General features: G+C 38.8%; 1 protein-coding gene across 2 annotated transcripts in view; it reads right to left on the reverse strand.

Annotated features, from left to right (window-relative positions):
- The window catches only part of PXDN (peroxidasin), an 82,554-nt gene extending 68,944 nt beyond the window's left edge, over positions 1-13,610 (reverse strand). For both annotated transcript variants that reach the window (XM_015620480.2, XM_019006130.1), the window contains exon 1: positions 13,259-13,610. In XM_015620480.2, coding sequence (XP_015475966.1) covers positions 13,259-13,479 — 221 coding nt within the window. In that variant the 5' untranslated portion in view covers positions 13,480-13,610. The remainder of the gene's footprint in view (positions 1-13,258) is intronic.
- Between the last annotated feature and the right edge of the window lie 12,367 nt (positions 13,611-25,977).

Below are 25,977 nucleotides of genomic sequence, written 5' to 3' on the forward strand. Positions count from 1 at the left end.
GTTAAAATTTCTGAGGTAGAACATTTTCTCTGGCAGGTTGGGGCAGTAGCCCAGGCAAGCACAGAGCAGGGGCTGGTGACATTCCAATCCCTGGCAAGCCTGGCAAGGAAGGAAAGTGGAAGGGGGCTTTTTCTCATGAAGGGGCACATAGAGTTCTCTGTTTGCCCAAACATGCCCCTTCAAGCTGTATCCCAATTCAGCTTATTTTATGGTTTTCTCTGAGGGCAGGTCCTGTTTGGTGAAGCCCCAGGGGTAGAGGAGCAGGTTTGCTCAGGAGGCAGCTCCTCCTCGTGCCACCTGTCAAGTCACCCTCTCTCAGACATCACAGACCAAACCAGGGAAATGATTCAGAGTGAAACCAAATGTTCTTCCCTTGCTTATTCCTCACTAACTCTGAGAACTGATGGACACCATGGGCAAGGAGAGCAGCAAGAACTGCTGGCCAAAAGAAAGCCAAGAACCCCTCACAGGGTGTTTCTGAGTAAAAACAACAGTTTTTACTGAAAAAAATCTCTGTTTTGTGAATTAAAAAAGAAAACTTGAAGAAAACAAGTAGGTTTATACTAGCTTTACTACACTAAATAAACCAGCTACTTAAATACATTAGAATTACAGTTTTCTTTTAATATGAAACTAAACAGTAAAAAATAAACAAACCAAAAAAAAAAAAAAAACCTATCTGCAGCCAAAGATTTTTTTAAAAGAATCTTATCAATTAGCAGATATATCTACCAAATAATTTCCAGCTTTGAATAAAAGATTACTAGTATTCCACTTGATTAAGACACTGCTATGTCATATATTTGGCTTAAAATCCTGTGAAAAAATTCTTTCCCAGAACTATTAATCATCAAATCTTAAGTTCAACTGCAAAAGAATCCTCTGGACTCAGTTAAACGATCATTGCTCTCTGAGTGGTCAGAAGTACAAATATACCCTCTGATCCAAAGGCATACAAACACCAATTTATGGCTGGGATTTCCACAAATACTTCAAGACACTTCAAGGACTGAAGAGGCCACAAACCCAGCAGTCAGCACTTAAGTGAAAAACTTTCTACTGGTAAAGTTTCCTCAGGCATCGGATGTTGTGTTACTGCAGTAGTCCTGTGGCTGAAATCTCTCCTGGGAGATTATTCAGGGGCTCTGGTCTCTAGAGGGACAATTCCTTCCCATGTCCAAGACATATGTTAAAGATAAGCCTGAACTGAATGACCATTTTATTTCCTGACCACTGAAGCTTCATCACTATGCAGCTAAAACCAACAGATTTACATAATGAAAGAGACACCAATCAAGAAAAAAACCAAAACAAAACAAACCCCAAATTTTAAAGCCCCAAAGGCAATCAACAAGATTTACAAATCCTGATATTATCAGAAATTTCTTACATGTGGGTCCAGGTGTTAAAAGCAATTTATTTTTTGGGGTATACCATCATGTCAAATTATCTCCAAATTTCAAAGTTAAAAAAAATAAAATAAATTAATTCCACTTGAATCATAACCATCTTTTAAAAGCATTTTTTTGTTTACACTGTCCAGAAGATTTGATTCCTGAAAAATGAAATATTCTTTCAGAGAAATATGGATATTTCTAAAGCGAAGTCAGCCTGCCAGTAAGTATCTAAGTTATTTAACACAGCAACCAACCAAACAGGATACAAATTCTGTCACAGACAATGTCTGACATGCAAGACAGGCACTTGCTCTATTCTATCATTACTACGAAGCAATTCCGTGTGGATATTCAGAGGGGAAAAAACGGTAAATGAAGGTAATGAAAAACTCTCATCTGAGGAATCTGGGTTGCATAGATACTGCTGTGTTCTATGTACAGTGGGAATTCACAATTTTACCAATATTGAAAAGACAAAACTAATTTGAATTCAACTTGATATTGTTAAATGTTGAGTGCAAAGCCACGGCTAGTTCTTATTTTTTTCTCTGATGAATAAGGGATTATAAACACATGTCATGGAGTTACAAAACTGGCTACAAAATATACCTGAGCCTGGGGGCTGTACACAAGTCACTTGCCTACCTGTCTTATCTGTTTTAAGTGTTGCTCCCATTGAAACTTCATCAAAACCAGAAAATTTCCCCTGAACTATCTGAGATGTTTGGCAATCCCACAAATTTCTTCAAAGTGGAAGTCTATCTTACACCTATCAATATATATATAAATTTTACACAGATATGACCCATATAAAGATTGACACTGAAGGCTGGTTTGTTTTGTTGGTTCTTTTTTTTAAAAAAAAATCTTGCTTTCAGCTAGTTAATTACTGTTCAGCTGGAAATCTCTAATGAATCACAGACTCTTTTTACATAGTTTTTCTCTTTCCAAATCTTGTATTCAATTATTCCCATGCAAGATGCATCCAAAATGTTTAAGTAAAAGAGAGGATATCAAAAAGAAAACATCTACTCCAGAAAGTACACAAAGTTGATATAGTATAAAACATCCAAGGAAATACTCATATTACAGCGGAGGATTAGAGGATTTTCTGGCCAAGTTTTCAAAACTGTTTGTTGAATCAAGAAAAATGTTTCAACACACATCAATATTTTAGAAATTTCAAGTGATTTAGATTATTGATAGAGAACTCAGAAAAAAATGTAACATCCTGAGTTTTCAAAATTGGCTTAAATAAATTATAAATGTTACCATACTAAGAAAGGTATTTACAGACCTTTAATAGTTGTCTGGTAGCCACTATTTACACACCTGACAACTAAGTCTCCAATCTACAAATTAACATTCTTTAGCTATACATAAAAATCTAACTAGGAAACATTTTAATTTATTTTACCCCCTACATAGGTGTTGTTGCATTTACTTAAGCTTTTCCCAGGGCAATAAAATTAAATCAGGAAGTTAATGCCTTGAATCTGCCCAGAGCAATCCACCAACTCACAAAATCAAATTGTTCTCACTGCTCTTACAGCTCTGTCGTAGCTCTGCAGTTCTCTTTGCCTGATATAAGTCTTTCCTTTTACTGGCAGTCTAATTCAGTTACCTAGGCCCTTTTTGTTGGAGAACCTTACCAAAGTCAAAGATCTGGATATTTCATTCAGTTTATGTCTGTAATAAATAAAATAAATACTACCACCTCTCAAATTGCTTGGAGAGTTTGTCAAAATACCATCAAACCAAAACTTCTTTCTTGAACCCAAATCAGCTATTATCCCAAAGAGTGACAAAATATCCCTTAAAAGGTATCCTGCTTTGATAAGCCATGTACTCTTTAATTTACATATGTCACACCATCATACTGCTGCTCCTGCTTTTTATCTTAGCAGACAATGTAATGTGTCATTTATTCACATTAGAGTTTTGAATGGCCCACTAGTTATCTCTATGTACCAGAACACACACTACCCCTCATAGCTTTCAAAATATTTTGGAAAAATTTGGAAAAAAGTTCTCTCTTCTAACCATTAAAACCTAAAAATACATTAATCTAAAGATCTGAATATTGGTGACTGATTTAATCTGATTATCATGAAAATTTATCATTAAATAGAAGCCTCCACAAGACACCAAACAGTGACATTTTATATCAAAGCAGAAAATCAAAATCTTGCAAAAATGAAATTTTTGCTTCTGTAGAGCATGCTGGACCTCGGACAGAGGCTACAAGCCTCTGAATTTAACTGTTTTGAGAAGTCTGCACTGAATTTCATGCTGCCCCAGTCATGATGCTCACACTGCCTAGAGATAAGCACACAAGGACTCATTCATTCTTTATTTTTTCTGCAACAAAGGAAACCAGCAGCAAAATGCCTAATAAAATGCTATTAAGTCCAGTCTGGCTAACACAGGGCAAAGAACTTGACATTTAGCAGTCATCGTCCTGCTTTCCAAAAACAGTCATTAGCTAAGGTAACACTGTGTACCAAGTAATATTTTTCCTTTTTCAGACCAGACAGGCAATGAGCAGCCTGTTGTAATAAGTGATTTAAGGGGAAAGAATGCTAAAAGAAAATGTTTCCGAAAGATACAGGGAGTGGCAATTGGAAAGAGAATAAAAAATCTGAAAGTTAGAACAACAGATCACAACAAGAAAAGGAGCAATGCCACAGGGAGTTAAACTGATTTGGAGTTAAATACATTTGCTCATTGTTTTTCTTCGTAAAACTTAAAAAACTCAGGAAAAAATAAAAAAAGAGAGAGAACACTACATTGCACAAAATATCACACTTTTTATTCTACAAACTTTCACATGGTTTCAAGAAACCCTGCCAGCTACTGCACAAAGTCTCCAATGTCCTTATCTTTGTACATACAGATTAAATAAAAAGACATGAAGATAAGAGGCCACATAAATCTCCCCTTTGTGTATCTTTCTCAAGGTTTTGAGACTCAAATTTTCTGTTTAAAAGAATCACTTGACTCTCATTAGCAGCAGTAATAATGCCATACCAAAAAGAAATCAAATTTGGCAGCCTGATAAGCAAAGGAAGGAAAAGGAAATATTTGAGTCATTCCGTTCCAGCTCAGTCGGCTCTCGTTGCACCATCTCTATGGATTGTCTTGAAACCCTGCCCACATTTGCAATAAGAAAGCCTTTAAAGCTATTTTTGTTTTGGTTTGTTTTGGTTTTTTTTTAATTGAATTCAAATGGAAAAAATGATAAAGACAATTTAGCCCAGTTGTTTCCCTGTATCTATCTATACATATATATAAACATACATTATGTACAGCATGTGTGTGCATATATAAATATACAGACACACACATACACATAAGTATTTAAAATACTAACTTCATTTTCTACATAAACTTCACCAGAAGGACAAGCAACTATGAATGTTTAGATTGTGTGATATAGATTTTAAATGTCACCTTTATGAATGGGTCTTTTCTGTAAGTGAAGTCTTATCCTATAAGGATGTAGACACTTTGGCTTGCTGGAAAGAGACTCAGCTAAAGTCCATGTCCAGGAAAAATCAGAAGCCTGGGGATTACTCACATATACAAAGCTATATGTAAATTCTAAAAGATGAGATCTAGAGTGTACAAAATATTTGATCACAAAATACTGTAAACAAATTACAATAAGCTTTGAAAGTCTCAGAAATTTGAATACAAAAAGAAATAATGGAAAAAATACCCTATAAACACTTGAATCAAGATGGATTAAAATTTAGTTGTTTTTTCAGTTGTTCAGAACAGAATTGGAGTTTCAGAAATTGAATCTAGAATTTTCATTTTACCAGTTACACACAGTAAAATATTCCTGTAAAGGCCATTTTGTAATTTTAAAAAAATCAAATAATATTAAATTTTAAATATAATGGACTACTTCTCTTCTTCTTTTGTTATTTCCTGAATAGCTGTCTGCTTTTTTTTCATGTCATAATAGTAATATTGATTTCTTCTATTATATTATGTTGGTTTCTTTCCACAGTTTCCTTCTATCATCATGCCAAACTCTGTTCTTTACTGGCTGTATTTCCTAGTTTTCTTTTCTGCTAGACTTTCAACCTTTCTATTTAAACTTAGCTTACTTGCAAGTCAATCCATAAGCACATGTGACAATCCTGTTACTTAACACCTAAACAACAAAATTTTCTGCAGGCTAATGACAACCCCACATCATCTCTTAATGAGCACTGACGTCACCTGGGAGAGAAATCAGTAGGGCGTACTCAGAAAATGGAGGAGGTTAGAATATTTATTCTAGAATACTATTATTAGAATGTTTTTCTCTTAAGCATGTGTTTTACCACAGTTCTAGGTGAGACACTGAAGTGTCTAAGTGTCACTAAAGTTGTTAGTCACTTTAGGTGTGACTCTCCCTTGTGTTTCAGATCCAGACCCTCCTGATGATGTAAGGATAGGCAGCTCCCTGTTATTTTTCCACCAGCTGCCTTTGGGAATTAGGAGAGAAAGACTATATTTACTCATGTCCAAGCACCCATTTCCTAATTTTTCCAATAAGTAATCCCATGTTTGTCTCTGCTACACAAACAATTCTTATTCACTGTCCCTCATGCCCCTGAATTCCCCAAAGAAATTCTGAAAATTTGTTTAACTCATCATTTTTTAATTATGTTTTTGGGAAAACTGAGTAACAGCAGAGACACTGAACTCTCTGTTAAACAGAATCAGAAAGACATAAAAATGTTTAAAACTGAGATTTTGAAGTGGGGATGTAGACAACAACACCAAGCAATCCACTGATCTGTATAATCCTTATAGCTTTCTAAAACATTTCAGTGGAACAAACAAAAAAATCTTGTGCTGACAATAGTCCAAACTCCCAAAGTTTTGGGAATTAGAAGACAATCTTTTGAAACAGCTATAAAGCAAATATTTCACATAGTCCATATGAAGAGATGTTTGCAGTAAATGGAGAATTTTTGTAGTTGGGAAAGGTCACCAGTAGAGCTTCACAGAGACCTGTGCTGAGTTCTACATTGTTCAGTTCATTCCCAAATGGAAGAACGATGAACCACAGAAAGAACAAAGTTTTGCTTATGATATTCATCTATTGTAACAAAGTCTGCCTAGGAAGAATAGCAAAAAGACCTGTAAACAGTCCATGAATGGCTATTAAAATGCAGACTTAATGCATGTATTAATATAAAATAATGTATTTGGAGAAAATCAAACTTTTCAAATAAAATGGCAGGCCTAGAAGTGATCATTACTACATACAGACAAGATTTTAAACTGCCCTTATTAAACCATGAAACCTTATACCAGATTTTTCCATACAAATACTGGGCAAAGTTACAATTCCCTCATCTCCAAACACAGCAGAATGGGGAAGTAACAGTCCAGATGATGAGAGATTAGTACCAATCTTTCACTGAGAAGGCTCCAACTTTAAAAAGAAAGGAATGGAGAAGCTTAGGATCAAAGATCACAAAACCATGGCTGGCACTGGAAGAATAATAGAGAGGGATCAAGCACTCACTGTCTCTTCCAATAAAAGAAATGGGGTACATTAAGTGAAGCTAATAACTTTTAGGCTTCAAACAGAAGAGAGCAATTTCCACAATGTAGTTTGTGCAGTACTCCTTGTCACTGAAAGTTATAATGTAACTTAACAGCTAAATAGTTGAAAAAAAGAGGTTAAACAATTTGTGGAGGAGAGATCCATCAAGATCTACATAAAATATGGAAGTATCTTTTGCCCCAATAATCTATACCTGCAAATTATTATAAGTATAAACAACTATACAGCTGCTCTACACTGTCTACTTGTTCATAAGCTGTGCTTTACATCACCCTCAAAAAGCAGATATCAGGTCAAATGAGTCTTTGGGTTTACTTATTTAAGGTGTCTTTCTGCAAATAAAGACATATTTTTCATTTTAACATTCAAATGTTAAGTATTTACTGCTCAAAAATACATCTTAGTAAAACAAGATGAAAACCAGAAATTGTATGTAGCCACTGTAATGTACGACAATGTATTCCTCTGATGACAGTGTGTTAAGCATAGAGTAAGTTACTTGCAGTAAGCGATGGATATGATTTTGTTCCATATGTTTTCCCATTCTTCAGCAAAGCATTTGATGAGGACTAACATACTGCTGCGATGACAAAAATATCTTCCCACCAATGACTCTGGTGACTCGAAGCGAAGACTCGTTTGGGCCTTGTGTTGCAGCCCTCAGCAGCTTTGCCTCTCGTCTCCCAGTAAATGTCAAACACTATCAGTGCCGTGCCCTTCTGGCCCCTGCTAACGACCAAACACATTCTGCAAGCTCTGCAAATGTTCCTGAACACACTCGTGCCTTGGTCCTGGCTCATCCCATCAGCAGTACAACCAGACTGCCTGGGAACGGCTTTGCAAGGCTTTACATCCTACACACCCTCCACTGCTGCTTGGCTGGGGAGGACTGGTATCTTCTGCAGTATCCACTTGATTTGTTGGGACTCAAGATGGGGCTTAATAGAGAGAATTTCTCTCCTTTTAGCAACAATTTATGTACTTCAAAAGCTAATTTTTTTGAATTGCTTGTGACTCCTTTGCCTACTCTTTGCAAGTAGTTTCTTTCTGTTAAAAATTCTATGAAAACATTCTGTCTGAAATACGCTTTAAATTTTGGCTTGGACAAATAAATATCAACATCTACATGCAGACATTTAACCTTCTTTTATTGTCAACAGAAGACTAGTCAACACACTTATGCTGGAGAAGGCACAAATTAATTAATAAACTGCCCAAACAGTAGCTAATTAATTCAATTGTCTGACCAGTGGTGCTGGCTGTTGATTCAGATATCCCAGGCTGAGAACAAGCAGCTGTGGCACAGGCCCAATAGGACCTAGTCTGAGGCTAGAAATTATTATTTCAAATAAATAAATAAATTTTCCCCTTTTGAGTGAGCTGAGCTGTTCCAGGCACTATGAACAGTACTGGCTAAGTTCCTACCTATTAGAAGGGAAATTCACAAACCAAATAGAGATGTAAACTCCTGCATATATTGACCTAAAATGTAGGTGTTTTAATCTCAAATTGAATTCTTTACTTGTTCATAAAATTTCTATGAAGGAAGACATGAAATAATTTTTATTGAAATAATCTTGTGCTTTACTTTTGTTCTGTGTCATTCAAGCAAATCACCACTGGCACCTACTGCACCTTGCTGCCCATCCAGGAGTGGCAATAGCTGTGTCAGTATTAAGTTATTTTCAAACCCTTCAAATAAATCTTCAGTATCCATGCTTCTTTTTTTAACATTAAGTATGTACAAATCCCTGCATCTTGAATAAAATCTTCTGGTGTGTTATCTCTTAACTAATTCCTACATGCAAATTGATGTTCACCCATGAAGTGATCAAGTTTATTCACAGTCCAAATTTGAGACTGCAATCCTTCACAGTAATGAGGTGTGTTTATTTTATTTTGTCTCAATTTTAATCTACTGGAATTTTTCTAAAAGGGTTTCAAAGATCTAATCGAACACAAAGACTTTGTATTTTTCAGATTAAAATGGAATGGTTCTTTGCTGGGAGAAGATGCATCATTTTAAATAGCAGATCTGCAAACAGCATGCAGTAAGATTTCTGCTACGATAGCCCAGAGATTCCTTCACTGATGGTCTCCCTACATATCACCCATTTCATTTTCCTAAATGCCTCTGCTAAGAGGTATAATGTTAGCACAAATCAGCAATCAAATGTGAAATGTCGTTATATTTCCATTACCCCTACCTCTTTAGTGATTCACATATTCTCCAAATGCATGTGTGATTTGTGTAATTAAGTGTTGTGGTTTTTTAAATTGTATTAAGACAGATACTCTTGGGAAGCCTCAATGATGGTTTTCACTGGCATTATGAATGTACATTAGATTACAACACAAGTTCTTATGGAGAGATGAAAAATATTACTCAGCTGTCTAGAAAGTCAGCATAGAATTAAACTACTAACACCTTCCCCTTTCCCTCTGACATCTACAGTACAAATCAGAAATTAAAATACATTGATAAATGAGTAAATAAAAAAGTACACACCCTAAATTATCCAATGTTGAGAATATGTTAGATTCATTTAACAAAGGCAGTAACAAGCAACATAGACTGTTGCCTTCAATTTCATTTCAGAGCCTACATTCAAGAGCAATTCAGCTGGAACGGTTGCAACTTAAGAAGTCCTATTAAGGTTTGATCACTTAAAATTATGTTTGCATGTTGAAAAGGTGTTTTATTCATAGCAGACATGCAGGTGACTCAAAGTAATAATCACACATCAAATACAGAATGACATTTCAAAATTAAATCTTCTCAATAATTTGCATGTCATTCTCAGTGCAATTCAAGTCCACTTTCTTTCATGGCAACTATTTTTGTCAATTTTTACCTTTTCTGCTGTTAACAGAACATTAGTTTCTTTTCTTGTTCAGTCTGTTAGACTCAAGTGCAGTGAATACAATTTTGTTTGCACAGCTAGCAAGAAATAAGAGAGCAATGAGGTGCTGCCAAGAAAAACTGTGAACAAATCTCAGTATTGGTCTGAGTATGTGTAGCTAGTCCTGTAGACAGGTTTGGATTTGGATTGTGTTTAGATACAAATAGTAAGATATTGCATCAATATTCAAATGCCAAAACTATCAACACTACTTTCAAGAAATTGCTCTAGAACACAGAAATCCCCTAAAAAGAGTAAGATGAGATACAAGAATGGGAGGAGGCAACATCAAGAGGGGATACCCAGAATTTTACATTCCTCAACTATTTAAATGCTTTAATATAATTACTTTTCAGCAATTTCTGTGAATATAAGCATTGTATATTTAGTCAGAGATGAAATGAAATTTCCATGATTGTATTTACCACATTAAGTAGTTTTTCAAACCATTTTGTACATGGCTCTCCCTTTTAAAGGAAGTCAGCACAGTGACTGGGATGTTGGTCCTAGTCCAAAAAAGTGCCCAGATAACAACCTCATCTTGGGTGAAACCTTGTGCGAGGCTCCATGAGCTCTTTCAAGGCTGGCAGAATCCACACTGCAGAAGCAATCTAAACCATGGATCCCAGCCTGCAGCAGGGAAGGGGAAGTTCCAGAAAGTGGGAGAAGTAAGGGAGAGTGAGAAAATGTACAGCCAGAAGCAGCACTGGCAAGGTCAGCAGCTAGTAATGTTATGAACAGTTTTCAAAAGAGAGCCTGAGATTAGGAGTAGACATTTTTGATATGTGGGGGAAAGCACTTGGCTGCACCATTGGTCTGGGCCCCATGCTGTTTCAATCCATGTAACAAATTATATGTGAAGTAGAGCAAAGTCAACTCAGCTTCCAAAATGAGGCATTTTTCAGAACTAGTACTCAGCAAAATGCTTATAAACGAGAAAAAACTTAGGGTGATATTGTTTTACAAAATTACTTTGCACAGTCAATCTATATTGTAAGTAAGAAATAAAACAGATGAGAATGTGGAATTTATCAATGCCAGTAAAAATGGACTTAGCTCATCAGCAGTACACTTTGCAGGATTTCCTAAATTTTTATTTTAAAGGGGAAGGTGATCGATTTAAATTAATTTATTATTTTCAATTATCTAACTATCAACACCACTACTAAAGAAAATGCATTTAATATACAGGCACCACTTGAAAGACAAACATTTAGAGTCAAACCAGAGATTAAATAACTGCCTACTTTCAGGCTTAAAAAATAAGCTGTTCTTGAGTGTAGAAACCCTCTGTGGGTGATGGGCTTCACCTCTGTGAGCACTGCAATGTAGAGCTACAGTTCAACATCACAGGTAAATAAAGAAAATGAGTGGTAATTCAATGAGTACCTCAGACATGCAATAGTTATTGCACAGTTATATTCCTACATCTAAAAGTGGGCAATTCATATAAAACTGGTAAGGTATTTATGTATGATTGGTATCTTCAAACTACTGATTACTAAATAAATTGTACCATTGTTCTTTGTCCCAAAGACTCATATTGCCTGACTATCTTCTGACCCAGCTCCTTTCCATTCACAGCCATTCATCAGAACTGTAGCACAAGGAGTAACTGAGTTTTCACAGATGTAATACTTGCCTATTTTATTTATAATAGCTCCCCAGTCAGTTGTCCAGAAAGGCTAATATCCATTACTAAATGACAAGTAAGGTCACCACTAGGTTTTGAAGACTGCTGATCATCCACAGACATATTTTGAAAACAACTGTTCTTTGTCAAGCTGAAAACATTTTTAACTTCTTTTGCATTCTTTCTGCAGCATGGTAGCTTGCATTATACCAGAATGATAATTCAAATTTGAGATACTGGACAACCCGATATATTAGTGGGGTTAGATGAATATAATGCTTGCATTGTTCACACACTCTCCTCTGACTCACTGCAAGATTATAAATACCCACCGTAAGGGGAGCTCCACCCCGGTGAGGTTTAATCTAATACTTTCTGCTGTTGCAGACCCTTCTACCTCTAAGAAGAAACCAAGCCATTAAGACTTGACTCCACACTCTAAGACTTTTTTGGGGTTTTTTTTACATTTAAGATGATTCAGAAAGCTAGCTTTACACGGTTTCCTGTAATCTCAAGGCAGAGGTGTTCTGTAAATGTACTTTGTTTCAAATGTAAGAAACATTAACCACCCACTTCCTGTACTGTTCCCTAAAAGGTTTACAAGTACTCCAGGACTAATCCCATTCTGCCAAAAGCCTGCACTTCTTGCCAAAGAGGGACGCAGTTAATGCTAAATGACTGTACTCTTCACATTAAATAATACTTGGAAGCTGAAACACAGCAAGGCTTTATAGATCCCTTTTGAAAATATCTGACAAAGTCACAAGTTAATTTATGACAGGAGGCCCCGCAGAAAATTCCCAGGGCCAAGCTGTGCTCAGCTTCCACGGCTGCTTGTGTGTAAGGAAAGGGCAGGGCTGGTGCCAAGAGCTTTCTGAGCCCAAGTAACATATAAGCAGGTCAGTGGAACAAATCCGTTCCCCTTAGTAAGCCACGAAACAAAATAGCGTGTGATGGTCATTTGGAACTTTGCCTTTATTGCAGGAAAACATGCCTGGAAAGGTAACTGTTTCAGTCAAATCAATGTGAACTAAATGCCAATCATTGTCAATACTGAAATTTATACCAATCCAATCCCACCCAAAACAGTGACCAGAGGAACGGCCGGGCATTTGAACTGACACATATGTGCCTGAACTAAAAAGTGGTTATTAACTAATATCCGCAAATCTCTGCGGGAATCTTAGCTGGGTTAGTTTTCTGCAAGCCCAGGGTTTGGGTCCCGGTTTGCTCATACATCCCCAACATGTCTAAGAATTGAGCAGAAAGTGCCATGTCCCAATCGATCTCCCTACAGACTGAATATGCTTTTAAACAGGAGTCTAAGGAAGTACTGAAATCCTTCTAGGGACGACTAAGCTGGGACACAGCGCCCGCAAGCTAACCAGAACATGCGCCTCTGAGAGCCTCACAGAACCGGGGGCACAGCTCCGACCGCCCCGACCCCGCGCCGCCGGAGCCGGGCAGGAGCGCGCCGGGCACGGCCGGACCGCGGGGCCGGGGGCGGCGAGCGCAGCCCCGGAGCGGCGCAGGGACACCCGGGCCCCTCGGGCAGAGCCACCGCCGCGGGTCCGGCCCCCTCCCCCGACCGCAGACAAAGAGCTGAGGCTCCGCCGCCACCCACCCCAGTGCTTCTGACCCCAGGTATCCATCCCTTCCTCCGCCTTCTGCTCTGCCCTCCCTCCCTTCCTGCCTCCCTGCGCCCCTCTCCCTGCCCCGGGCCGCCGCGGCAGCCCCCGCCGGTACTCACAGGATGGTGGTCTGGGGGGACACGGCGGGGACGCTCTCCAGCATCAGATGCATGCAGCGCACCGTGGTGCGGAAGCAGAGGCAGCGGCTGGGGCACCACACGCTCCCGCGCTGCGGCGGCGGCGGCTGCGCGGCGGCGGCGGGGAAGAGCCCCCCACTGCGGAGCAGCAGCAGCAGCAGCAGGCAGAGGCCGGGGGCGGCCGCCGCTTCGCGCCGGGACATGCTGCGGGCGCAGGGCGAGGAGGAAGAGGAAGGAGGAGAGGGACTTCTGCAGATCCGCGTGGCGCCCGCTCCGCTCCCGGCCGCGGCTGCCGCTCGGGTCGGCGGCGGGGCGATCCCGTCCCCAGCGCGGGCTGGAGGAGGGGACGGCGGTGGGCCCGCCCCGGCCGGCCGAGGGATGGGCGGCCGCCCCGCGCCGGGCTCCGCGCCGCCCTGCGCACGCACCGCGGGGCAGCGCCGGGCCCGGGATGGGGCTGGGGTCCGCCCGCCACCCCGGCTGATGTTCCTCCGCCCTCGGGAGACAGAGCGAGAAGGCACCCCCTGAGCGGGACCGCAGCTTGAACCTCGGGAGAGAAGGAAGGGAAAATGAGAGGAGTGGAGAAGGGGAAAGAAAGGGTAAGGAGCGGAAAGGAGAAGAGCAAGCAAAGAGAAAAGATGAGGACAAACAGATCAGGGAAAGAGAATCCCTTATGAGAAGAAGCAAGTCCAACAAGCAAATTTCCATTTCTGCCCTGCTTTGAAAACCCACATACACAACCCTTGCACTGTCCCGTGCTGCAACCTTTACTTCCGAGCCAGGTCAATATGTTGGATTTGCCCTGAATAACTTTCTGGTGGTGGTTTTGGGTAGGTGAGTGCACAGGCAAGGAGGTATAAGAGGACTCACTAGAATGTCACGTAGAAGGATAATAGTTGCAGCCACAGCTCACATGATCTTAACACTTTCTCAAAACGAAACTTTTGAAAAAAAAAACTAGATTGCCTTTGAGACTTCTAACATTGCCCTAAATACTTTGTCATTCTTTTGTGATATCAGTCAGTCCTAATCAGATCAATACCTTATCTCCAACCCTTTGCCTTTCCCAGATGAGCACTGGCACATCATTTCTATGATGACAATAACAGCAATAACAACTAACCTTTTATGTCTGACAACACATTCTCTTATAAATGATGGATGTCAGAACCCCCAGGTTTACCCCAGAAGTAAGCCATAGCATTTCTGCAGCATTGCCTGAATCTCTTTTTCTTCACAAAACAATGTAGACGCCATTCTTGCCTGAAATTTTACTATAATAACTCATGGAACAGATTGCTCAGAGAGGTTGTGGAATCTCCCTCGCTAGAGATAACTGTCTGGATGCAATCCTGTTCCATGTGCTCTAGAATTACCCTGCCTGAGCTGGGAGGTTGGGCCAGATTACTCATTGTAATGCCTTCCAACTACATCCATTCTGTGATTCTGTTATTTTGAATCTCACTATCCCATGAGTCTGGGAATGACTTTTGGACAATTTTTTTTTACCTTTTTAACATCAAGTTGAATACCTCATCAAGAAAATCAGAGCCTGGAAGTCTGTTGTGATGCTGGATATCACTAATGGGCACAGAATTAAAATACACTGAGATGATTCATTATCTTTTATTATGTTTTTCTTGAGTCACTATGTTTCCTTCTCTAAAGCAACATAACTGCTTATATCTTTTAAAAGTAGTTAGCTAATGGAAGTATAGAACTAGGGTTTCTGTTCAGGGGTTGTGTCCTGAATCCTTTAAAAGATCCTTCACTACCCCAGTGGTTAACTGGGAGCCTGTGGGCTCAGTCTGTGTCTGGAGATAACGGGGGCTTACTGACATGCCATCAGTATGATTACTGAGTTTCTAGGGTGGTCAGAGACTCCTAGAAGACTCTTACCAGTTAGGTACATTTCCAAATTGGTTGCACTTCTAAATACTGTTGCAGACCTCGGCTTAGTCTACTATTTCAACATAAGTTGCTCAGAAACTCCTATACATCCACAGCTGTTTTACAGCAGAGAATACCAGTCTAAAGTAGAAGAGAATTTACAGAATAAGCAGGTGAAAAAGTTCATCACCTCAGTGTCAATTCATCAAGCAGATGCTATGTGTATCACCTCCTCTGCATTTGTAATCAGTGTTGGGATATAAGCATGTCTTAATCTGAAAATTAAATTTGTTTCCTGGTCCAGGAAAACCTCAGGCGCTTTTGACCTACAAAGTGCAAATGTTGGCACAAGTAAGTTTTTGTTGCAGAAATGCCACTCACATTAGAGCAGCTTGGCAGCTGTAAATCTGTCATCCTGCAGAGCCTGTACTGAAAGCAGCAGAACATCTGAGGTTAGATAATTAAACATGGTAATATAGAAATAGTACAGAATTGGGATATTTGCAGAATTTAGGAAAATATGATGACATTTTACTTCGCGTAATTTTGGTGCTTTACAGTGACGTTCAGGAAAAAAAGTACATAGTTAGAATTATGTTTTCTATAGAAAATTAAAATTGTTCTGAAAAGTTTTTAGTGTTTAGGATCTCAATAGATTATTGCACTATGCCTCAGAAGTATCTGTGCTATTACACATGTAATTCTGATAGTGAGAATAAAAGTGCATAGATACTCATTGTCCTTTGGCAATTTAGAGGTAACATGTGCTATAGCATTCTTGCCATTTACTTTATTACATACAACTTCCAGGCTCTTGGTTAATATGTTGGTGATGCCTCATAAGTCATATAAGTTTGACATTTTTTCATGGCCTGTGGAATCCAGAAAAATGAGGTGTTAAGTCTATAGTTTGACTCAGTGATCTTAAAGGTCTTTTCCTAAACAGTCCTATAAATGTATGATTTTAATATTCATTGCATGCTGTTCTAAATTGATGGCAGAGAAGGTTTCTGATAAATAAACTTCCAAATGGTTTTGATATATGTTTCTATTCTTAGCTGGTTTTTATAGAAGATTTTTTATAAAATGTGCAGGGTCATTTTTGTTGACCCTGCATATAAATATCCATGGGAAATTTGTCTTCTGTTTCCAATTTCTCTAGTTGAAGAGTTGACCTAACAAAAAAAAAATAAAAATTAGGCTGGAAATGAGTTATGTTTCTTTCTGAATGCTAGCAGAAGTGATTACCTTATAGTTAGATAGAGTGTAAATCTCCAATTGCTTTTAAAAGTTTCCTATCCATCTCACAAATTTTTGTCAAATACTGCCACTTGCTGGTTTTATTCTATACCAGTAATTTAGTTTTATAGATTTTGCTTTGCTGAGGTACTGAAAAAAAAAAAACCAAACCCAAACTAAAAGATAAAATAGTTAATACTTTTTTCCTTTTGTTTTTCTAAAAATTCAGGTATAAGAAATATATACTCAAATCCTGTTTAGTTTAAATCTCCATGTTAATATTCTATCTTAGGATATAAAATCAGGCATTCTAGACATTTCAACATATCTCCAGATATCTGACAGTGAAAATGCTTTGCACTGCCTTTAGCAGACATGACTTAGTTTATTAGTTAGAACCTTTTGGTCAATAATAACAGTAAGAGTCAAGAGGACCAGGTTGACAAAATCTCTAATGAAGCACCATAGAAACTTATATTTAAAGTGCTTTCATGATAATATACCAGCACAGGGATGTAAAGATTAAACATGTGAACATTAATTTTTTAAAGGCAGAAACAAAACTCTAACTGGTTTTGAAAGCATAGAATCTTACCTTTTCTTTCTTTTATATATGCTAAGTGAATGTCATGGAGATGACATGCTGGATGGCATGTCAGCAACTGTGCTAAATGCAATTATTAAAATTCATAAATGCTTGTTCCTAAGCATTTTTCAACTATCCAGAAAAACTTAGGCAATACTCAGATACATCATTCTTGAAACACCTCATGCATCTTGATAGCCAGATCTGTCAGAGACAATGTGACTTCTCTGACCATGGCCATTTGAGGGTTTATGATATCTTTGCTGGCACAGCAAAGAAGATTGAGGACATTGTCTCTACATACTCACCAATCCTTCTTTCATTTGGGATAGTAATGTTGGTATCTTTAAAAACTGACATTCTCTTTCCTGAATATAATATGAATTTCTGGAGGAAATTATTCCTTCACTGGTTCCATCATAAAAGGTGCTCCCTCCAAGTTCAAACAAGAGTAGCTTATGAAATGCCTAGCTGTGAAATGTGGTGGGTAAATTTATTTGACTGGTGACTTGCAGACACCAGAACAAGTGTTGTTATTTTCCTTACAATAATAAATTCCGATGAATGACAAAAAAAAAAAAAAAGGAAAAGATAAAAGATTGTCTTCCAAGTTGTCTTTGAATTGTCACTTCAACCAGACTACCTGGTACTAGTGCATGTGTTCAAGGAAAGATGCTTACTGTATCTTAAATCAGCCAGTATAACTTACATTTGCCACATATTTCTGTTCGTTCAGCCAGTGCATTTTAATGTGTCCACCCTTTCAAAGGGACAGTTTGTTACATGCAGCAAATGGACCTTGCCTACCCCGTATATGATATTTAGGAAAATAAACCATAAGCTTGTATCTTTTCCAACAGTGCAATAAGAATCTATTAGACCTAATTCTTTTGGTTTGATGCCACACAACTCTCACAGGTAGCACAGTAGTAGTAAAACACTTATCAACCTGCACCATAGCTACACTGGCTAGTGAAGCCAGGATTGAAAAGTAGATAGTGCAGGAGGGTAATCTGTTTTTATCCTTCTGGCTTTTTTAATTATGTGCTAAGAAAAATACTGAATAAAAGAAAAAAAATATTATTAAGCCCTGCTTTGACAAGCCACTTAGAATGGAAAGAAGCATGGCCAGCCAACAAACAATGGAAGCATTTGCCTGTGATGATAAAGGAAAATAAGAAAACTCTCCTGAAGAGTCTTTCCCAAACAAAAATGTGAACTTGAAAAGAACTTGAACCAATGAGGTCCTGGTTTCCATCAGAGTAATTTTCCTTAATAGCAATATAGCAGGAAATTGGGTGTTATTAGTTTAATCCCTTGTCTACACTGAGGCCATACCTCACCCAGAAGAGATTCAAGGCTATGATTTGTTCTGCAGCTGTGCCTGGAGGCCCCAGAGAATCAGAGCCACCAGCCACAGGTTTTACAATCATAAATAAAACCAAATGCCCTCTCTGAAGACAGATGAATGCTGTGGGACTGTGCCCACTCCCAGCTGGGTACTGGGTGGATCCTGGGCACCTTGAGCCCAGGGGCCTGGCTCTTGGAGTGCTGGGACAACCTGGGAAGAGCAGAGCTGGTCCCTGGGCACAGGGAGCTGCTGTGGGGAAGGCCAGAGCCCCTGTGAGGGCAAGCAGACCTGCTTTTAAACAAACTGCCATTTCCAGCCTGCCTTCAGCCCATCCCCATCCCCACAGCCCTGCCCACACATCCCAGGGCTGTGCTGGACACTGGTTACCCCTTTGGGCCTGATCCCAACCCCAGCCCACAGGTCAAAATCCTGACCCAGCCTTGGCTCATCCCAGTCCTCACCGAGGTGCTTGATGCCCTGGGCTGGCTGCCCTGTTCCTGGCTGCCAGAAGGGACCAAATCCTAGGAAGGGTCCTGAAGGCAGTGGTGAACAAATGCTGTTCAACTCTCCAGAGCAGTGTAGATGTTTTCTGTTCTTAATTTTAAATAAATGAGCATCATCAGGACATAGACAGCAGATCGAGGTAAGACGCTTTCCGCCACAGCTAGTGCGCATGAGGTCCCACCTGGAAAGACACATCCTGCTCTGCCTTACCAGACCAAAAGGAATGGCAAGAAGCTAGAAAGAGAAACACCAAGATGCCAAATGGCCTTGAGTACATGACCTGTGAGCATAGACTGAGGGATCTGGGTATATTTCATCTGGTGAAGTTTGGTTAAGGTTGTGATCCAACAGCAATCTGTGACACTTGGAAGAGAAAGTACACACATTGATAAAGCCATTTTTTGCAGTGGCAGATAATATAATAGCAGTGATATAGGTGTAATTGTTATAAATTGTGGTGTGAGAAATTCAGGTTAGATATGGGGTAAAAAATTTTTTTACTAGAATGGCAGTGTGGCACTGGCAGAGGTTACATGGAAATGCTGGGAATGGTCTTCCTGAAAGATTCTCGCCATTTGATTAGACAAAGCCATGACTGCTATAAGAGATTGCTGGCAATAGCCCTTACCTCAGCTGGAGGCTGGCCAAGAGGTCTTCAGACATCCCCTCCAGGCATCATCTGGTTTTTTCATCACCTGACCTGCCCTTTGGCAATGACACCTCATTGTTAACAATAGCTGAGCCTGGGTGACCAGTTTAGGCAAGATGCCTCACAAGCTTCAAGGGTGAGTCATGAGCAACTTCACCAATATGACACAGTTTGGAACAGGAATGGTCTGCTCAATTCATCAGACCTTAGTTTCCAGTGAAATGCAACAGTTTTTATGGAGCTAAATCAATTTACTATAGTTTGATTGGAGTAAAAGTTTAACTAAGGGCTTTGGAAAATCAGAAGCAATTCAATACTTAACAGGACATTCAGAAGAATATATATTTTTCCATATAGATGTTTGTGTTTAAAGATAATATACTAGAAAGATGTAGTTTCTCAAACTTTCGGGTCAAATACCAAGGTACACCAAGAGGCAAGAGGGTGTGTTCAGCTACACAGGTTGTCTGAGGCTATCAACAGACCTCCTTTAATTCATCCATGCTTTCCAGGCTGATCAAAGCCAGTATGATTGTTCAACGAGGGTGGGCCAGCTCAGTCCTTTTCTCTCCCTAAGGGCGCTTTCAGTGTCCTCTAATTGCTCCCCCGATTGACTAATTGCTGTTTGATCTTCCTCCTTTAGTCACCTTTGATGTTCTGTTGTTTGTTACAGTCTCTGGTTAGAATTAAGTTATTTTAGAGACTAAGACAGCCCTGTGATGGAGGAGTGCAGAAAAATAAGTACTAAAAAGAGAACAAAACAAAACAATGTTCTTTGCCCCAGGGGGTGAACTCCAAATTACAATGGAAATTAAATCAGAGGTCTTGATTTGTAACTCCGGTATCATGACCAAAATATCATGTTTGCAGCCATGTTCTTTTCCTGTTGGCCCTTGAATTTATAATGACCTGCCAAGAGAGGAAAATGGCCATTCCAGATGCAAGACTTAGATAAGAGTAAGGAAAACAGAGCATGGTAAAGAAACAAATGCAGAAAAAAAAAATCCACTACCAAAATCTGTAGTGATATGGGCGCATTTTGCATGTAAATCAATGTAATGTACAATTCTCTTCAATTGCACAGACAGTAATCTTATTCTCCATGATCCATGCTGTACATGCTCCACTGGCCTCCACTCATCTGTTTGTCCCATCTCATCCTCAAAATGGGTATTTGGCTGGTTTGGTCCCTTTCTCTCTTTTTGCATAGCTTGGGGAAAGCATAATTTATTCCCATCCAGTTCTGACTGAAAGTGGTAGTATCTTTAAAATATGAGTTAAGGCTCTCTTATTGATCCTTATAAATTGCAAGTTAGGTAGAAGAATTTTAGAAAATTAGCAAATTTTGTATTTTTTTCTGCTGATTTTTCTTGTTTTGTTTGTTTTCCTTTCATTTCCAGTTCTCATTCTATTCTCACTCTTATTTTTCTAGCAGAAGAACAGCCAAAACAGGTCTTAGATAGTAATGAGTGCGAATGAGACTGCGTTGTTGTTTGATTTTTAATTGCTTTTTTTTTTCTGTTTTATCAAAAAAGCGAAATATTTTAAAACCCTGGTGCAATTAAGATGTCCTATTCTGTGGAGAAACAGACCACAAGAGACCTTGGCCTCTTTCACAAGTATCTATTAAGAAGCTGGCAGCTGGCAGGCATTTTAGTAGAAAATACTAGCCTGTAAATGGAAAAAAAAAAATAATCCCTGTTTAATTTGTAAGACCAACATGAGCAACATACTTCTAATATTTATTTGTAACTTTTATCAGAGGCACCAGAATTAAAAGAACACAGTCATTATTTTTCCATTTCAAACTTTCTTTTTTCATCCTTCTTCATGCTTTCCCTGCCCCTTTTCTTCAATACACAAGGTTTTTAGGTCTTTGATTAAAAACTAAAACATTAGAAGGTGCTTGAGTGATCCCTAATTCCATTTCTATTTTGGAGTCATGGTGTTCATTTTATTTGACTCTTATAAACTTGAATAACTGAAAAACACCAAGGAAGGTGAACCCTGTGGCACAGAAGTACAAGGGTTGCTCCTCTGTGTGAGTGCAAGGGCCCAGAACAGTTTGAGAGACATGGAGCAGACAGCTGGGGTTACTTCTCAGAGAGGGTTTGAGGAGCCTCCTAGGAGCAGAGGGCATAAGCCAGGGCTTAGCCAATGACTCAAAAAGTTGTTGGTTAGCTTGAAAGCAAGGACATGCTTGCAAGGAGCTTGTGAGAACACCTGAAAAATCTTTTTCTTTCTTTTCTAGTTGTTTAAAAAAATAAAACTCCTACTGTTGTTAAAAACCTGTCTTTTTCTTTGTTTAAATAGTTTCGGTCTTCTTTTGGAGGAGAATTCCTAGGCAGATTCTTTTCAAAGCCAGCTCAGGACCTTGCCACACACACATTTTGCAGCACTGCTCATTGAAGCCATGCTTTCTCTTGCCTGCAGTGAGATTTGGAGGAAGAACACTTGGAACATTTAAAACAGATCATTTAATAGATGAGTACTATTATGAATATATATGCTGCTATATGTTAGTATATATTATTATAGGTGGCATATATATTTTACCTTTTTATTTTATCTTTTATCTATGGGTTTGTTTGTCATGAGTGTTTAGCTGTGAATCAGATTCCTTAGGAAACAGTGGATGAATTCAAATTGCAGTTTGAAAAATCAAGGTTTATCAGGATTTTCAATGGGAAGCATGTGAGAACAATGACGTCCTAAGGTGTTGATCATCACTGTTCAGACAGCTGCTGATCATGTGTAGGCAGGATGCACCGTGGAATGGTTTTCATGATCCCTATCTGCAGATGAGATCACCTCCTGTGCAGTGCTAGCAGCCTCACCTGAGTCAGCACATCCAATGAAAGGTGCAACCTTTGCCATGAATATTGCTATCGCTTCTTGTTTATTTACCCACCTACCCTGAAAGATTCCCTTTTCATGCCAGTCAGTTCAAAATGGCTTATAATTACACAGTCCTGAAAGTTACCACTACAAAAACTTAGAAGTTCTGCTGATACTTTGATATCTGTTTTTAGGCATACTACATTCTCCTCTTGGTTTTAAGTATTTTCCATCAGCTGTCTTACAGCAAATGCAATTTCTTAAAAAGACCATTCCTTTCTCTTGCCTGGAATGAATTATTCTTCCAGACAGTACGTTCCAGATCTTCCTCCAGGGACAGAAATTCAGCTTAAGTAATTTTCAGAAATTGTTCTCACGTGTATTCTGATAACTATAGATGGTACAAATGAGAAAGAGTGAAATAACTGGAAGGGAATTTCAGAAGGTAATTTTTTTTGTAAAGGACCATATAACTAAGCACGTGAGAATCAGAGAAATTGGCACCTGATAGAAAGAAGTTTCTCCTTGATTGGCTTGAATTGGTTAAACTTGCTGTTGCCATGCCATTTTCCTGGGAGGAGCAGCAAAACTACATTTTACTGTGAAGCTTTCTTTTTGTAGTTTACTGAAAGTGTTAGTGAAACAAAGGTAAAACTCTTTCTTGGTCCAAGAGGTAGAAAGGCTCTCCATCTTTTCCTAGGAAATATAAAGTTTTGGGGTATCAGCATTTTTAATCTGAGATTAACTATACATGTGTATCTGGGAAAATAGACATGAGAGGCAGATATGTGTCATGTCATGTGTAGTCAGAAGAGCTGAAACATCTATTTTAGCAACACAGGTTAGATATTACTCATATCTAAGCAAGACCTTACTTCTGTCTAGGCCTGAACATGTTAGTGGAGGTGTTAACAATGATCTGCTTAAATATGAATGTGGCTCACACATCTTGGGCATTCATCTGGGCAGAGTCTCAGGGCTCCAAGGCCTGATTGTGGATTTTCTGAAGTGGCACACTTCACAGTTTAGGACTATATGCACCTGTGTACACACTAGTCTTTCATGTTAATGTTACGAGAAAAAAATTAAATCTTCAGTTTCATCCATGTAGAGAAAAATCTCCTTAGGAAAAATGTCCCAAGCAAGGACAGGGTGGTCCATACAAAAAATTAACACTGTCTGAAAATCTGTTTTCATTTTGTTAACATCTCCTTAATGTGTAAATCCAGTAGTGACTTGTACACTTCTGTTCTCTCATTACAAAAGCCATGATCAGTGAAGAACTGAATAAAAGCAATTCCATATGTTATAAGGGTCAGTGAATAGCTCATTCTTTACATGCCACATTATTTCCTAGCTGCATACTGCTCAGATACCATTGAATTTAACATATTTACTTATATTAATTGAAGCAACAAACCAATTTAAAAATAACCACAGCCATCTCATAATCACCACAAAAAACTGGAAAAAACATACTGCTTCTTGTATTGTTCCTGTTATAAGTAATGGCTGGATATAAATTTATGCCTCACTTTCATAACAACCACAGAAAAGGATCTAAACCAGAAGTGTTCTCGAAAGCATAGTTTGAAGCAATTAGTGCTGCTATCACCCCAGTGAAGTCTTTACTGCAGCTGCTGCTCTCCCAAAGCTGCTGCAGGTATTGCTGCCTCTGGGGCCACTCGGTGCTGGCAGCCCCAGAGCTACTGGAGACGGAATAGCAGGACAAACATTACCAGAGGAGCCAGAAGCAAAGGAAATCCTCAAGTGAGGCTACAAGATCTGACAAGGAGGACAACCTGGCCCAAGGTTCTGTCCTTCAGGGGGATACTCACTTTCTTTAAGTATCAAATGTAAAGTGGGCGCTTGAGCAAAATAACAGGTACCCACAAATCCAGGTCATCCAAAATACAGTGTTTCAGGGCTGAAGAAAGAAACTTCATCAGTCACCCCCACAGCTCAGTTGGTTGCTCCTCAGACATATGCTCAATGTTAGTGTGTGCAGTCCTAATGTTTGGTGTGCAGTAGGAGACAGAATATCAGGTTTTTTCAGTGAAGCTGTTTGACTTTTCAGTCTTAAGAGTTTCTTATTTTCAGATCACAAAAGTAAGACACATTTAAACCTAATTTAAGGTTAAAGCTTCTCTCATTGGCAGCCTGAATTGTGTAGCAAAAGTAGCAAAACATTTGGACAGGGCAGAGTCCAGGATGTAATGCAAAAACAAGAAGTGTCAATAGGTGAATATCAGAAAAACCTAATTACTTCTGAAAAACATCCACTTGGCATGCCTATGGCACCCTTTAGCTCCACCACAGCCTCCAATCTTTTCGTTCTTGAAAGGGCTGTGCATTATCCCATCATGAGTGTTCCTATCTTTATTTTTGCTACTTGCTCCATTTTATATGTCTGCATTTTTGATGGTGTGACAGTTCTGTTTCTTTTGCTTCTTACTTTTACTTTCTGACCATGTTTACCTGTTCTGCAGCTTTTTTTTTCTGTTTTGATCCTTTTCCAGACAATTTGGCTGATCATGCTTTTCGGAGGCATTTGCAAGAGGAGTGATTTTCAATGTACAGTCAGTGATTCTGGAGAATTCCCAAATTATTCCTTATCATTCATGAGAGGTAGTTAAGAAAATCAAGTCTACTGTCAGCTGGCCTAAATGTTCTGCTTAGAGATCAATTTCAATCCATTGAAACAAGTGTCTGTAATGAAAACTCTTGCTCTAGACTTAGATCTGTTTTTTTCCACAAAAAGTGTTGAATGAATAATTGATTGCAAATTCTCCATTCCACTTCCACATCTTCTCACTGCTTTAAGAGGAAGTAAAACTCTATATATAGTAGTGACAAGACAGAGCTCAAAGTTATTTGCACATACAGTTTCTGACATAGTTTTTGTCTTTTTGGTACTACTGAGGCACATAATCCCATTACTGATTTTAAATAACAAAACCAGAAATTACCAAAGATGAGAAGACTGATCAGCACAGAATTAATATATTTTTCATAATGAACTTGATGTTATGATGGACTAAATAGAAAGGCAAGGTTAGAGATAATAGATTTTTTTTTTAATCTATTACAAAACTTGATTAAAATGTAGCAGTTGGTCACAGGTCTAAGAGCTGTCAGTGAACGATTAAGAAAAAGCAGAATGTAATACAAGGATGTAGTGACATGCAAAGTATTTCTGGGCAATAGGAACAGAGAGATCTAGTGTTATTTATGAAGACATTGGCATCCTGGGCACAGGAGGTGCAAGGATTAAGTCAAAAAAGTTCAAGAAGGTTTAAGTCCACAAGCACAGATAGCCTGTTGATCAGAACAATGGAAAAATGGCCCTACAGGACCAGAGGAGCTGGCTCATATCCTTTGGTAAAAGGGTTTGTCAGAAGAGATACTGATGTCAGGAGACAGAAGCAGGAAGTGACATTAACTACTTCACCGCTCATCTGATTACTAATATAGAGAATATGATGCCTTTATGTACTTTGCATCATACCAGCCCACTGGTGTACTGAGATTTGAAACACAGCTATCCTCTAAAATGTTTACTTCTTTCATCTGTACACTGCTTGCAGTTTCTCATTCTTTTTTTAAGCTTTGCTGGTTTGTTGTGGTTTTGGGTTTTTTCCTATAAA

The sequence above is a fragment of the Parus major genome, chromosome 3 (assembly GCF_001522545.3).
Source record: "Parus major isolate Abel chromosome 3, Parus_major1.1, whole genome shotgun sequence".
NCBI lineage: Eukaryota > Metazoa > Chordata > Aves > Passeriformes > Paridae > Parus > Parus major.